Below are 15,249 nucleotides of genomic sequence, written 5' to 3'. Positions count from 1 at the left end.
CACCAAAGGAGCCTGCGTTACAAAGAGAAAAAGCAAGCAGAAAGGAGAAACAAGTATAAGAACAAAAGGAAGGCTATTTAACACTTAAATCATTTAGTCCACATTGTTGTTGGTCTGTTTGTTGGGTGTGCCTGAGGAGTGGAGGAATGTTATGTTTAAAAGTGAATAATTTGCCCAGGCTTTAAATGACATATGCAGGTACAACTCTACTTGCACACAAAGACAGAAGAAACAATGAAGAAAAATATGGTTTTAGTGGAAGAAAGCAGGATCTCTCCACATGTTATTCATGACAGAGATACCAAAGATATTGTGGTTCATGTTACATGAATCATCTCGATTGTATTTGCTGAAGAACAGAAAAGAAGAAAAACTATAACACTGGTGACTGTTTTGAGCATTTAACTTTAAGCAGACGTGTTTCTACACAAATAAAAAAATTAACTGTTCTCCACTGTCTTGGCAGATAGCTCTGGCTCTCCAACTAAATCAGTATTATCTCTAAATTCCTAGTAGCAGGCCAACTTTCTTATTGTGCAGAAATTTTAAACTGCCTCATGATATGTTAATTATTTTGCTTCAAAACAGTGTAACTTTTTTAAAACCAATAAACTGGTGTTCTCAGGGCTTTCTGAAAGGAATTTGGCAGCATCACTCATTTCCAGTTGGTGTGCCTGACTATGAAGGCACATTGTTCAGTATTGTGGGCCTAAAAATGACAGAAGTAAACAAATAAAGAGGAAGAGAAGAGGTGTCAGACCTCAAAGCCAATCAATAGCAGATAAAAGTATCCCCCGCCCCACCACCCCAACCAAAAACGAGAAGAACTCAAATTTTTTAGAAAGTGAAGAAAATTATTGCAAAGATTTGACATAAGACCCGAGGCAACCATCATCTGCTGCAGCAGGTGTCCAAAATGGATCTGGACCCGCTTGTCTCATTTTAAGGGCATGCTCATCTAAGGCTCAACTGACAGCTGTGTGGGAGCGACCCAAACACAGCGCAGTGCGCTGCTATAACAATGATTATTAATTTTAAATATTATATGCAAAACACTTGATCTTCCTCACAAAAGGGAGAACACATTTTTGTAAGTTCACACATAAGTAACTGAAACCTCAAAAACATGTTAGGAGCCAAATAACTACTGATTAACATCAAAACAGAGGCAGCAAGCTAACATTAGCTTAGCATCTCAGTAAACGCCTCCCTGTGCAAAGATCCTCAGCAGAGCAAGATGTGCATTTATTGAACACAATCACGGTACTACTGAAGACTATGTAATAATGATATGTAGTCTAAATTTTAAGCTTGTATCTAATGAGTTTCTACTTTAGAAAAAAGAAGTGCAACAAAAATACTTTGTAAAATCAGCACAGTATTTGTTGGTGTAGTAATTTGTAAGCAAATATAATAAAAGAGGCCTGGTCATCAAGTGTTTAACAGTCCTTTGACTTCTGATAAATACTTTTTGAATGAACCAAAATGCCAACAATCAGCTGATACAAAACAAGATCCTTTATAAAATGCACTACACAAACGAAAGGATGTTTTAAATGCGTTTCTCACTTGCCAACAAATGTCAAAACTGCATGGGAGATTTACCTGAAGACTATCTACATGCTCTCTGGCACCGCCCTCCTGTCTATGGCTTCTGGCTAAAAGTATGTGAAAACCTATCAACATGCCTGGAGTATATAGTGCCAATCTGCCCCTCACTTTGCCTCCTTGGTGACATCAAATAAGTAGATTTGGAAACAAAAAAACATACTTAAAAACTGGAAGATTAAAAAGAGTTTATATACAATTTATTGTAAAAATATGTTATTTGAATTTGTTTCTATGGAGAGAATGCCTTCTTGTAAGAAAAACCAACAGAATAACTTCAAAATGATTTGGTCTCCAATAATTGAATACGTCACCTAGTGGTGTAGGGGGTATTAACATTGTCACCTCGGCATTGGGGGCCAGGTATTATGAGGATGCTGGTGCTGTTCCTAGGTGGACTGGGTGTTGCCCTGGGGTTGCAGTGGGTTTAGCATGGAGGTGTTGTCGGCAGGGTAGGGGTGCTGCAGCTACGAGCACTGAGGTTGGGCCATGGGCCATTGTGCCCTCTTATCTGGCCTGCTTCTGCTCCTGGCTGGTGTGGGTGGATCTGGGTCTGGTTCCTTGGGTGGCTTGGGACCTGCTGTAGCTCCTGGTGTTGTGGCTGCCTCTGCCTGGGGTCCGGGTGCCTCGTGTCGGCGAGGATGGCGCCATGGGGGGTCCGGCAGGGGGCTGTCTGCCTTGGTGGGGTGTTGTCTGTGTGGGTGCTTGAGCCACATGCCGAAGTAGTGGGCCCCCGTCTGGTAGCCTATGGTTCCTGGCAGTGTGTTGAGCTGGTTGAGGGATACAGGGGCTGCGTTGGGCTCCAATGGGCATCCCCTCACACTTATTTCTACACACACACACACACACACACAACAATGCACCAACGTTCAATTTCTCTTAAAGGTCATATAAACATAGGTTACAATAACATAAATGTGACCTTCTCACTTTGATCCTGGATTGGATCTGGAATTGAAAAAGTTGATTATGCAGTTAGGATACTGTCTTCAGATAAATATTTTATAGAACAAAAACGCTCTGGCACATGTAGACAAGCATCTGCTCTATATGGTATGCCTGAAATGCTGCAACAGGACAGCTGGAAAAAAAAAAGAAATCCATTGTGACTTAAAAGAATGTTGTTCTGGTTGAAGGCAAACTGTAAAAAAGTTGTGATATGACAGTAAGTTTAAACTATTATTGTCATACCTGCTTATGTTTTTGTTATATTACCTGGTCTAGTCTCCTTTGTTTTCTGTCTCCCTGCACCCCAAACCCGCACCTGTTCTGTGTTTTCCCCTGATTGTCTTGTCACGTTTGTCATTGGTTCCCCCTGCTGTTCAGTTTTTGTATTTAAGCCCGTTTCATTTGTTCCCCGGTGGTTCCTTATGTGAGTTTATGTCTGATCTCGTGTGTTTGCCACCCTGTCTGTGTCCTGCCATGGATAATAAAGACTCAACTTACCCGAAAACCTCGAGCTTCAGGAGTTCTTCCCCGCATTTGGTCCAACAAGGAACCAAACTATGACAGAAGGAACCAGCCAACGGGAACAAGCGAGAGGAATGGAGAGGAAATTCAAAAGCGGTGAGATTCTGGTCAAATTGTTTTCCCACCTTGCTACCTCTCTCAGCTCACCATGGAGAAGGCTGAAAATAGCTGGCAGCCTTCAAGACTGGCTCGAGGCGAGGAGGGATTTTTTCCCTGATCCTCGGATTCACCACACCATTGAGGTCGAGCGACAAAGGGCCCTGGGAGAAATCGCCGCTTCAATGAGGAGGCCTCCTGCCCCCTCCTCCGCTCGCCTCTCCACTGAAGCTGGAGGCGGCTTTCCAGCTCATAGTTTAGCTCCTGATCAGCAATCGCCACTGCTTCCGACTCCTGATCCTGTTCCTGGTCCAATTCCGGAGGGGTTCTTGGATGAACCGCCTCCACACCCCCTGATCCTGTTCCTAGTTCTGTTCTGGGGGGGTCCCAAGCCGAACCGCCCTCACACTGTGTTCCTGTCCGTGAGGGCCTCGTGAATGGACTGCTTCCACTTCCTGCTCGTGTTCCCGGTCCTGTCCTGGAGGGCTCCGAGGACGAACTTCCCACATCCCTGGTTCCCGTTCCGGAGGAGGTAGTGGAGGACCTGTCTCCACTTCCTGTTCCTGTCCCTGAAGGGTGCAAGGATGCACCCTCTCCGCTTGCTGTGTCTTGGCAGCTCTGCCGCAGATCTCCATGGCCTCGCCGAAGGTCCCAGCGGTCTCTGTGCCTCTGAGCTCCACCGTGGGTTCTCCTGGTCCTGACGCCGGCCTTCAGATCATCGGCTCCTACGTCATCGGTCTGCTCAGCTCCTACGTTGCCGGCATGCTGATCGCCTGCCCCTATGTCGCTGGCCCGCTGATTGCCGGATCTTCCCGGGACGGCCTCCTGGCCGGCCACCTGAACTCTGGGTCTGCCGGGGACGGTCTCTGGGCCCGCCGCCTGAACTCTGAATCTGTCAGGGATGGCCTCCGGGCCGTCCACCTGTACTCTTGCCCTCCTTCCAAGGCCCCCTCCACCCACCCTGGTCGGGTTGTTTTGTTTTGATTCTGTTCTGTGTTTTCCCTGATTGTCTTGTCACGTTTGTCATTGGTTCCCCCTGCTGTTCCGTTTTTGTATTTAAGCCCGTTTGTTTCATTTATTCCCCGCTGGTTCCTTATGTGAGTTTATGTCTGATCTCGTGTATTTGCCACCCTGTCTGTGTCCTGCCATGGATAATAAAGACTCATCTTACCTGAAAACCTCGAGCTTCAGGAGTTCTTCCCTGCATTTTGGTCCATCAAAAAAACCAAACTATGACAATTTTTTTTTTTATCTCTGTATCCACAATCTTCATTGGTAAACAACTAAACTATACTTGGCAAAACCAATTTGTAATTATTAAAGATTAATAATTCTAACACTTTTGTTCCCCTTTTTTGTTAATAAATGTTCATTTTAACACCCACTAGGACTGGTTGCATTTATTTGAATTCCTGTTATTTCAAGGTAAATATATCTGTAGTTTTGATCTTCAAAGCTGACAGAGTAAAAAAAGGAATTTTTTAATTTCCTTATTTGCATGAAACTTAAGACATAAAGAGACAGAACTCTCCTAACTTTGGTTCGTTTGGCCAATTTCTCCCATATTTGATAGGTGCGCCAGGGTTGTTACACTTTACTCTCCAGACAGACCTTTAAAACACTAAAGTTCACTCTCTAATCAGCAACCCACCGTCTCTTGCAAACACAGCCAGACGGCTGTCTCCGCCACACAGATGCAGACTGCAGCCGTACTGTAGAAAGGCACCCCAACAACTGCAGCTGATTCCTCCGAGAACATGTAATTTTCTCATTTAGCTCACAAGCGTTTGGCCCGACACCAATTAGCACAGGGCCCTGACCTCAGACGTCTGTACCATGAGACACGGCGCTGAGTGATGCACCACGTGGCACGCCTCAATCAGCTTGCATGCTCCTTCTTTTCTGTTTTGCTCCCCTTAAATCATTGCCATATACATAATTCATACACCTGAGATTTGGTGGTTTATTATAAACCATCTCTGAGCGTGAGAGTATGATTATATGTCGGCTCCAACTCTTTTTCTGACATCTACATAACATCTTTCAAGAACCTTTTTTTTACATGGTCACAGCAATTGTTAACCTGCTTATATAAAAAGTGTGATTGTAAAACTTACAATTTCCCTTGTGACCATTGAAATCTTTTTATATGTAACAATGAATGTTAGTGTGTTCATCTTACTCTTGACGGATCCCAAATGCAGAATATTTTTTGTCATATTATGCAATACCAAATCTTACCATAGGGGGGTGGGGTCACACCAAAGTGCTAATGCTGTCACTCATGCCCTCTTAATATGAGAGAGCCTTGAAAGTCAATGAGGAGGGTGTAATTGGCTTTGAGGTTATTTAAATATAATATCGCGAGTCTTTATAGTAAAGAGATGAAAATGAAATGGTAGCTTATCCTGACCTCTATTAACATATTATAGCTTTCTTTTCGGACTTGTCTGTTAACCTTAAAGTTGTGATACATAACTGCACAAAGCTAACATTGCATAAAGTTAAAACGTTTCTATTAATTTATCTCTTTTAGCTTGTTTGTTTCATTTCTTTCATGAAACATCTATTTAGGTTTATATCGACGTAGCCTGCACAAATGTTTGGGATAGATATTTTCACAGCATTTGCAACTAAAAACATACATGCATGAGTTTGTACATAGGTCCATTTGCACGTGTGCACATGTCTCTCCTCCTTGACGTTGTCTGTGCACCCCACCAGGCAGCTCTTGGCCTCCTCCTTTCTTTGCTAAGAAACCATCCATTCTGTGTGAGTAATCAGAGCTGTGCCTCCAGGAGCCCAGCCAAGCCTCTCATCCTTGGGCTGCTCAAGAGCTGCTTTAATTAACCATCATACCACAGATGGGATCGATTTTTTTTCCTCCTTTTTTTCCTCCTTTTTTTCCTCTCCCCCCTCCACCACCTCCTCTATTTCCCTCTTTCTCTGTGCCTCCCTCTCTTTCTATCTCTGCTATCTCTCTCCCATACACAACTCCCATAATTGTGCTGGAACGGTGCCAGCCGCCAAGTCAGAACCCCAGACTCCAGGCCTTTCCCTCTGTTCTCCTTGTCAGACCCTGGCCTCACCTGCTCAATACCTTATTAGTGTCAGATTCTGTAGAGAGTCATTGTGGATTAACTAAAGAGATGTGAGATTGATTTCTGCCCCTGCAGATAAAATTGGAGTTTGCTTTCTGTTCACGTGTGTGTGTGAGCGCCTTAGTGTAGAAAAGAGAAAGCAGGAAATATTTTTTCAAAAAGTAAAAATAGAGGGTGTGCACGTGCTTTTAGTCTTTCACCCTGAAGGAAGACACTGAATGCATGTGCATGCTGTTTGTTTTTGTGCATTTCTCTTCTCTAGCATGTTTAAGGGTTTTTGAAATGAGGGTTTGCTAATTTGCTATTGGAAGACCCACTTGAGCCTGTGCCTCTCACACAACAAATTAATCTCCACTCTTGCTTTACCTTCATTGGTTTTCATGTGGCTCTATGAAGGCACCCGAGAGCCCCCATATTCCTCTGTGCCACGTTATATTTTAGAGAGCTTCTCCATCCTTTCTCAAAAACACACACAGAAAAAAACATATGTGGCACACCCTCCTTTCCTCCCCCACAGATCTTCTAACGTCCAATCTCTAATCTGTTGCTGTAATAGCGACCAGAAATTACCTGCTTTGGCAATACATTCATTGATTATTCATGGCTAAGGGTTGGCTCTATATGTGTAAACGAGGGCTCAGAAGCAGCCAGTTGGGAGAGGGATTAACGTTTATTTTAGAGGTGGATGAGACTGTATTAGAGGAGTGGGTGAGGGCAGGTGAATTTTACATGTGTGTTGTTGAGGTTGGGGCTTGAGCGCAGTGGAGGGCAGTCTCCTCAGGATTGTGCCGTAATCACAGGCCTCCGTCTACATGGCACATCTCAAGAGTGGTGTCAGCTGGGCTCTTCTCTGTTTGCTAATAGCAGGGGGTCAGGCCTTACTCACAAAGAGGTGCGTTTGATCCCCAGGTACAGGCCACTGAGGGAAGGAGATGACACTACAGAATGCTAACAGGTCCTGCAACATGCTTATTATTATTATTTTTTTGCTGTGACTACAAAATAACTTTGGATTGTATTAAATATAAGGCATTAAAATAATAACAATTCAGATTAATAATATTCACTTGTAATAAGATCTTGTAGGCCTATAGACAGGAAAAATTGTTTTTTTAAATGTAACATTGTTTTTTGTCTTCTCCCTGTTCAAACTAATTTGAAATAAATGAGTTAAAATGGCCTCTTAAGGCCTCTTAAGGCCTCTTAAGGTATTTTCTGTCATTACATAGTGACACCAACTAAATGTAAGATATTTATATGAACCTTGAATATTAAGGTGAATGCCTAATGCTTGACACCCTTTATTTATGTATGAAGCTCTTATTTTGAATTATTAAAAAAAGCAGGTCTTGAGTTGCCCCCTGCTGTGTTGACAGAGTAAAGATGTAAAGATATTTGGTTGGCCGACAAAAGTCCACTACATAAGCATGGAAGAAGTCTTCACACCTTTTAAATTACTCATTTAGCAACATTTTAGATGTTCGGTAGAAATAAGATACAGTGTAAGAATATTGCAATTGGCCAATGATCCCAAAGATAGCATCTGCTTTGTAGCGTCCAATGAATGCAAATCTAAATAGCTATTTCACCGCTTTTTTTAATGAGTCTGGACTGCCTTTGATATTCTGTGGTTTAAAATCTTAACAATGACCAACCCTGAACTGGTTAATATATTTCATGGAACAGAGATTACCTAATGGAGAGTTCGAAATTTATTTTCTATTTGTGAAAACACGAAAAGGGAGAAATTCAATGCTTTGCTAGTGTTAGGAATTAGTTAGAATTAGGCAAGCATAAAGACCACAAAATGAGAAAGTTTCTGTATAAGAGCGAGAACTGAAGTCATCTGGCTTTAGCTAGTTTAGCCAGTGCTAATGCTAATGTCAAACTTGCTAGCTACCTTAGTTTCTTAACCCTGAGGCAGTATACACATATTAGCTGAGGTTTTCATGGAAAAGGTTAAATAGATTTTACAATTCAATTCAAAGAGTTAAAATTTTCAATTTTATTATTAAAAATTGGCCAAAAAATGACTGTTGTGCCTAAAGTTTAAGTCCATATAAAAAGAACAGCAGGAACCTGACAACTTTGTAATCAAAATCAATTAATTTGTGTAATGTAATCTTAACAATTAACATTATTTTATTTTGTGTATTGTAGTTGTTAAACTTGCATAAGTTCTACTCATAAATATTGATAACGATAAACCTGTGTAAAAGCGATGCATATTGTTCCACCAATTTTCTTAGTTAAATTCTCAAAGATAATTTTATGAGAGCGGGTTTAAAGCTTTGAAAGAAGACCATATGATTCTAAAGTTACAAAAAGATAAACATTTAAGCAGAGTATTAACAATATATTGATAGTATCACTAGTGAAATTATTATTCTAACTAGTTTGATTACTCAAAGAAACTTCTAGACCAAACAGAGGCTTTGCTCCTGTTGTCGTGTAAAGGCAGGTGCATTGCCTTTGTATGTTACAGCTGCTGATTTAGTAGTGCAGTGTTTGTGTGTTTGTATAGAAGCCGTTGTGGAGGCGGTTGCCAGTCCATGGGTCCCAGGGCCCAGCTGCCAGAGTGAGGCAGAAGAGTCAGACATCATTGTGGTATGATTTCCTCCTCTCCTTGCAGATGGAGTGTTTTTGTCAGAGCAAGGGCCCACTGTGATTGCCTCTTCGCCACCCGTGTCAGCTCGGGATAATACTGCAGCCTTCCCCCCCACCCCCGTCCCCTACCGGAGGAACAAAACAGGATCAGCACAATCCATTTTCTTTTTTCGCCGCCAAAATGGAATAATTTCAAACAGACAATCCCTGCTAGTCTTCAAAGTCCAGGCAAAATCAAAAGACAGCCATTATGACATAATTTGTGAAAGGGGTGTCCAACCTTTCCCCTTGGATCTGCCAAATACTATGTCCAGTTCTAACTAACAAGCACTGCCACACATGGGCAATGGTAGTAGATTGAGGAGCAAAGCTAGCAATCTCACAAGAAATGGCAATAAAGTGACACATGAAAGATGCATGCTCACAGAAAAAATAGATGAAGCAGTGAGTGAAATCTCTTCTATGGCCCCTCATTTCAGATACCACCTTTGGATCTTTCCATGTAAAATATCTTGTGTTTTTTCTATGAATCCATACATCTGTAGCAATCCAAATTCTATGTAGGCCTGTCCTTTACAATCCTAATGACACTTCAGCAAAATTGTGGTGGCAGAGGGAGGGCGGGAACCAGGAGGGGAGGCTTTCCCTCAGCAAGGGCTGAGAGCATCTTATCAGGGGGTAAAGGGGCTAAGAGTGTTGTTGTTGCAGTGCCTGATTCCATATTGTTGGATTAGAGATTTTCAAGAACTTCTTCTCTGTTTCTCTTACTATAGCACATCAGGTGAGACATGCAGTTCTGTATTCAACACCTACAAAGGAAGACACGGTGCCTTGCGCAAGTATGTATACCAACTGAACCTTTCGTCAGATCCCCCCCATTCTTTCAGTAATTAGTGAACAAACAGAATAATGAAGACCAAGAGACATGCCTGACAGGTCAGGTGGTGGAGTAGTTTAAAAACTACAAACCTACCAAGACACGACCATTAACTGTCAATGAGAGAAGCAGCCAATAGGTCAATGGTAACTCTGGAGGAGCTGCTGAGATCCACAGCTAAGGTGGATTAATTTACTGACAGGGCAACGTTTAGTCATGCAATCACTAAGAGTGGTAAGAACAAGGGCATTGTTGAGAGTAAGCCATAAGAAGATTTTGTGGAGATGCCTTTCTCCAGCAGATACAGGGAAAATGTGGGAAGATGGATCCAGGTAAATACAAAGAAATCCTGGAAGAAAACCTGTAAGAGGCTGCCAAAGATTAGAAACAGCAAGACACCAATCGTAAACGCAGAGTCAGAGATGCAATTAAATGGTTAAGATAAAATAATATCCCTGTGACAGGATGGCCAGCTCCAAATCCAGACATGAAACTAATTGATAATTTACGGCAAGACTTGAAAACAGCTGTTCATAGGTGCCTTTCATCCAGTTTAGCATAGCTTGAGATAATTTGCAAAGTCAAATGGGGGAAAATGTTTAGTTCATAGATGTGCAAGGGTGGAAGAGACCTAGTCCAAAAGAGTTGCAGCTCTAATGACACCAAAAAGTGGTTCTTCATCGTGACTTAGGGTGGCTAAATACAAATAATAATAATAATTATTATTATTATTATTAAATGCATGCCACATTTTTCAGATATTTATTTGTAAAAAATATATGAAAACTTTGCATTATTTTTCTTCCACAATTATACACAAACTTGTGTTGGCCTATAACACAGAATTGTATTACAATACAATACAGTTTGCAGTTGTAACGTGACAACATGTTAAAATCTCAAGGCACTGTACTCTCTCTTTCCATTGTTGTAGCACATCAGGTGGGGCATGCAGTTCGCAACTGAATTTATCTGCAGAGAGAAATGCATGATGATCTTGGAGAGTAAAAATAACAGGGTCAGACAGGGAGAATCATTAGAAAGGTCTTTTTAGTACACAGTGTGGTAAAACTGAAATAATCAAAGGCTCCTCTTTTCTACATTTTCCTGTTTCTACATTTTACTCTTCACATATTGCTCAAGAACTTGCAATGACTTTGCACAGGTTTGAAGCTCTGTTATGCACAGGTGCTTGAAGGCCAATATCGAAGTAGTAGTCTATTATTGTACAGTGTGAATGAATGAAGAGTGATTGAGTGCAGTACTCCACGCCACCTATATAAAGCAGAAGTATTGCAATGTAAGGGCCAGAGAGGGAGAGGGTGAGAGAGCTCTAGAGGCCTAAATGAGGTGAAGGGAAGGGGAAGTGTCCAGTAGGGGGTCTGCTGCTGTGGGAGGAGAGGAAGAGAAGGGGAAGCTGGGGGGGAGGGCTCGCTCAATGCAGTGCCTGGGCCAATGCATGAGGGTTTAGGGCTAAGTGTCTCATCAGCATCCAGCTCAGGTGCTGCCAGGGCCCACGCACTAACTATGCCCTGACTTGATTGTAATTGCCTGAATTCAACTCCCGCTGCTCCCTCCTGGCAATATCACAGGAACATTTAACTCCAGAGTGCCAGGAGACCGTGCAGCAGGGCCACAGCGCACAGCTGACTGCCTCTTGTTGTAAGCCTGTGGGCTGCAGGGGGATCCTCTTTTGTGTTGTCTATGTTTTGGGGTATGCTCACAGGTGCATGCACCCCCATTCTTCTGGATACTTGTGAAGAAGCAACAACTGGACTGGATATACCTTGACATGAGCATGACAAAAGCATTTGCTGTTTTTTACGTTGCCTTTCAGGGAATAAAATGTTCCCTTAAGCCACAACTAAACTTAAATTTCATGCTTCCCACAATAAAAATCTTTGTTTTTTCAGATCTATAAAAACAAATCAGTTAACCCTAAAATCTTCATACAATCAGACAAAAAAATAACCATCTTGTTTCCAGTCAGACAGTATTTATCAAAATCAGTTCGAAACAGAACTACATGCTTGATTGCATCGTACAGTATATCAATCACAGAATAAAACAGACACATTTGTTTCCATTTTGAAAACAAAAAAAAATCTCAAAACTGTGGAACTGATTTGTATTTGGCCCCTTCCTGACTGGACAAGTAGAAAATTATTCAGAGAAGCAGCGAAGAGGCCTGTGGTTACTCTGGAGGAGCCGAAGAGATCCACACCTCAGTGGGAAAATCTTTTGACAGGAAAAACCATTGAAGGAATGAAAAAAAACATAAAAACGTAAAAAAAACAAAAAAAAACATTGCAGTGTGCAACAGGCCATAAAAGGGACCCAGCAAATATGTGCAAGAGGGAGCTTTGGTCAGATGGTACGTGTGGTGGAACAGTAACACCAAGCACTGTCTCCACTGTGAAACATGGTGGTGGCAACATCTTGCTGGTCAGATTTTATGCCTGTTGGAGGCTGCAAAAGATTTGAAATTGGTGCAGAGTATAACCTTCAAGCAGGACAATGACTTAAAACAGATACCCAGAGCTACCATTGACTGGTTTATGCAGATTAATCTATTACAGAGGTTCAAAGTGCAGACCTAAATTCAATGAAGAATCACTGACAATTGAAAAACCGAGTTGATTGAAGTATACTGCAAAAAGACTTGCGGCCATAATTGAAGCAACAGCTATTTTGACAAATATTGACTCAAGGGGACAGAATACTGATACATGCCACACTTTTCAGATGGTTATTTGTAAAACATTGTGAAAACCATGTAATATTTTTCTTCCACTTCACAGTTAGGCACTACTTTGTGTTGGTCTATCACAAAAAGAACATGAATTATTTTGCACACTGAACACTGTAGCCAAAGGATGATGTTTTCTTTGTTTTAAACACTTCACATTTTCTTCGAAAAGAAAAAAAAAAACACAAAAGAAAAGTATTGGAAAATACCTTGCTGTAGCTAATTTAATCTGTCCACATCCGAGGCCCACTGTTTGTAACATTTGTGACTAAAAAGGACATGAATGAAGTACTTCCGTCATAGCCCTTACTCATGCGCAACATACAAAATTATGAGCAGAAATAGATTTTCCAGTGCTAACATGTAATCTGGGCATCCGAATTGGCGAGGTTTAGAAACTGCAGCAGGGTTAACTTAAAAAAGTTAGCCTGTGGTGCTCCTCATCCTGCGATAATAGGCCTGTCAGTAATGAAGAACAGGCTTGTTGCCAACAGGTGGTCTCTTTATAAGACCGGAGCCAGGGCACTCAGGATGGGGAGGAAAAAAAACTGCCATGGCAAAATGTGTCAGAATCTAATGTTCTGCAGAGTGAAAAGCCTGTTTTCCGTCTTTTGTTCCCAGCTAGAGATTCAGCCTTGTTCGTCATTGTTCGGGGCACAAACGAGCAACAGTCTTTTTTGACACGGAGCCACAGATGAATAAAGACTGGAGCTGACTAGTCACAGGAAAGAGCTTTCTTTTTGGAGGGCTTGGAGCCCATTAAGAGTTTGTGAGATATGAATGGATATGAAACCTCTCCTTCGACCCCACAAAAAATACAACTGGACGCACAGAAGACAAGGAACACCTCTGTGTCTTTTTACCAAGCTTTCCAAGTACATTTTAAGACACGAAGCAGAAGAGGGACTGATTGACAGGCAGGAATTACATAGAGTCAATAGGAGATGAGTGGCTCATTGTGGATTTAAAAGGATACACAATGCCCACCCAACCCTGGAGCACTAACCACTGACACTAATGTCGACATATTGACTTTAGGAAATTAGCAGCATAGGTAAAAATCTGGGAAAACATACCACACCGTTTTTGTGTAAATGTTAAGAAATCTACCTCATGCAAGATGTATCTTCATACTAGCACCAGATGAAGATCATGAGATTTTTTAGCAATCCATGTCATTGCAGGCTCCTGTCTGCACGTTTGGCTCAGTAGGCAGATGATGGGTGGATCCCAACAAAAGCAGCAAACCAAATACAAGCTTTTGTCCCGCTCCATAATCCATTTGTTACACTCAGACCAATTTGTCCTCATTAACCCTCATAAGGGGGCTGTGTCTGAGACAAAAGCTTCCAGGGAACAATGAGAATACCCAACCCTCTCCGCACGTTCACATCAGCAGAGCTCAAGTGCTCCCCCCTTTCTGTGCACATTGTGGCCCCCTTGTTGCTCCAAGGGTTCCAGTTCTATGAGCAAGAGACGGACAGAGCCGTCAACGAGCAAGGTACACCTGAAAGACAGGGTGAAAAGAAATTTCCCCATTTCCGCTTCAAGAATGAAATATCTTCCCCCGAAAAAACCACAATGCAAGATCCTCTGTTTTATTCAGGTCACTCCATCAATCAAGTCTGAAATAAATCCTGACAGGATGTAAAAAGAGCAAAAACAAAGAAGAGGAAGGGGAGTTACAGTAATTTCCAAAGACATGAGAAGGCTGGACTTCTCTGTACTAGTCAGTTTGTCACACCTGCAGCATCATTCATGGAAAGAAAATACATTTTATCACTAGAAACAGTTTTAGAAGTTTTAATAAAATACAACAAAATTCCAAGGAGTTGCTTGATTCAAAGTTATTATTACCTGAATCCAGGCTTTGATGTTGTCAAACATAAAATGATTGATGTATTTCAAATGACTTTTTTATTTTGCAATTAATTAATTTTGCATTTTGTTTAAAGGACTTTGCGCTATAAGGTTTTTCATTTTTACGCTTAGAAAATTGCCTCCCACAGCCGTAACCCAGAAATAGGCTGAAACAGTGCCTTTTATTTTTTTTAATTCCAAATTTAGCCCAAACAAAGACAATGAAAGTTAGGCTTGGTTAGCTCATTTGATCAACTCCAACCACCTTTCAACAATTAGACATAAATAGATTTTCACCATTTGTGCTTTAACAATAACTTTATGTTGTTCAGACAAAATGCTACTTTTCCTTTATAAACTGCACATATGCTAAAGAATTTAGGCCATTTTCGCTAAAATAACCAACAATAATATTAAATGAAGCAATAATATTGCTTCATTACATGCTATTATCCAAATGCGAACAGCTGGAAATATTTTCTGATTAAGCTAGCAGTTATTTGGCCACTAGAGGCACATAACTAGCATTGAACATTCATCTCTAGATGGTAAATCGCTCCTAAAATATGGAACACAAATAAAATGAGAGAGAGATGAAGAAAATGCTTGTTAAAGTGGTAAAGGCTTAGGCTACTGGAGGACATAATGACCACTTTCACTCTCTCTGCTACATTCTCATACTACTCTCCAATTTTGCATTATTTGCTGTTATTTCAGCTTTTAACTGTATGTTCTCTCTCTGTTGTTTTCTCTTCCTAGAAGCTGCATCTAGCCTGGCTCTGTGTTTAGCTGTGTCTCCTTCCTAGAGGGGGGCATCGGCTGAGCTGCTGCTGCCAACAACGTAATGCTCACCTTCTACCGATGATACACTTGGCCCTGTC

At 41.6% G+C, this 15,249-nt stretch overlaps 1 protein-coding gene across 1 annotated transcript; it reads right to left on the bottom strand.

Annotated features, from left to right (window-relative positions):
* Window positions 1-1,786: 1,786 nt before the first annotated feature.
* LOC124855662 lies at window positions 1,787-10,749 on the bottom strand. Its single transcript, XM_047345658.1, has 3 exons — window positions 10,673-10,749; window positions 2,824-4,066; window positions 1,787-2,437 (listed from the first exon to the last, which is right to left on the bottom strand). Exons 1-2 carry the CDS (start codon window positions 10,747-10,749, stop codon window positions 3,217-3,219), a joined length of 927 nt encoding a protein of 308 aa, XP_047201614.1. The 3' UTR covers window positions 1,787-2,437; window positions 2,824-3,216.
* Window positions 10,750-15,249: the final 4,500 nt, after the last annotated feature.

Source organism: Girardinichthys multiradiatus, chromosome 19 (assembly GCF_021462225.1).
Source record: "Girardinichthys multiradiatus isolate DD_20200921_A chromosome 19, DD_fGirMul_XY1, whole genome shotgun sequence".
In the NCBI taxonomy this organism is placed as follows: Eukaryota; Metazoa; Chordata; class Actinopteri; order Cyprinodontiformes; family Goodeidae; genus Girardinichthys; species Girardinichthys multiradiatus.
The sequence above is the reverse complement of the archived record's forward strand: the minus strand, read 5'-3'. Positions and strand labels throughout refer to the sequence as shown.

Coding starts and splice junctions, on each gene's coding strand:
- LOC124855662 (XM_047345658.1), bottom strand. CDS start 10,749: ATGCATTTCTCTCTGCAGATAAATTCAGTTGCGAACTGCATGCCCCAC. Junction 4,067..10,672: donor TACAACAATGGAAAGAGAGA/GTACAGTGCCTT, acceptor CATCCCTGACAG/ATTCAGAGTTCAGGCGGCGG.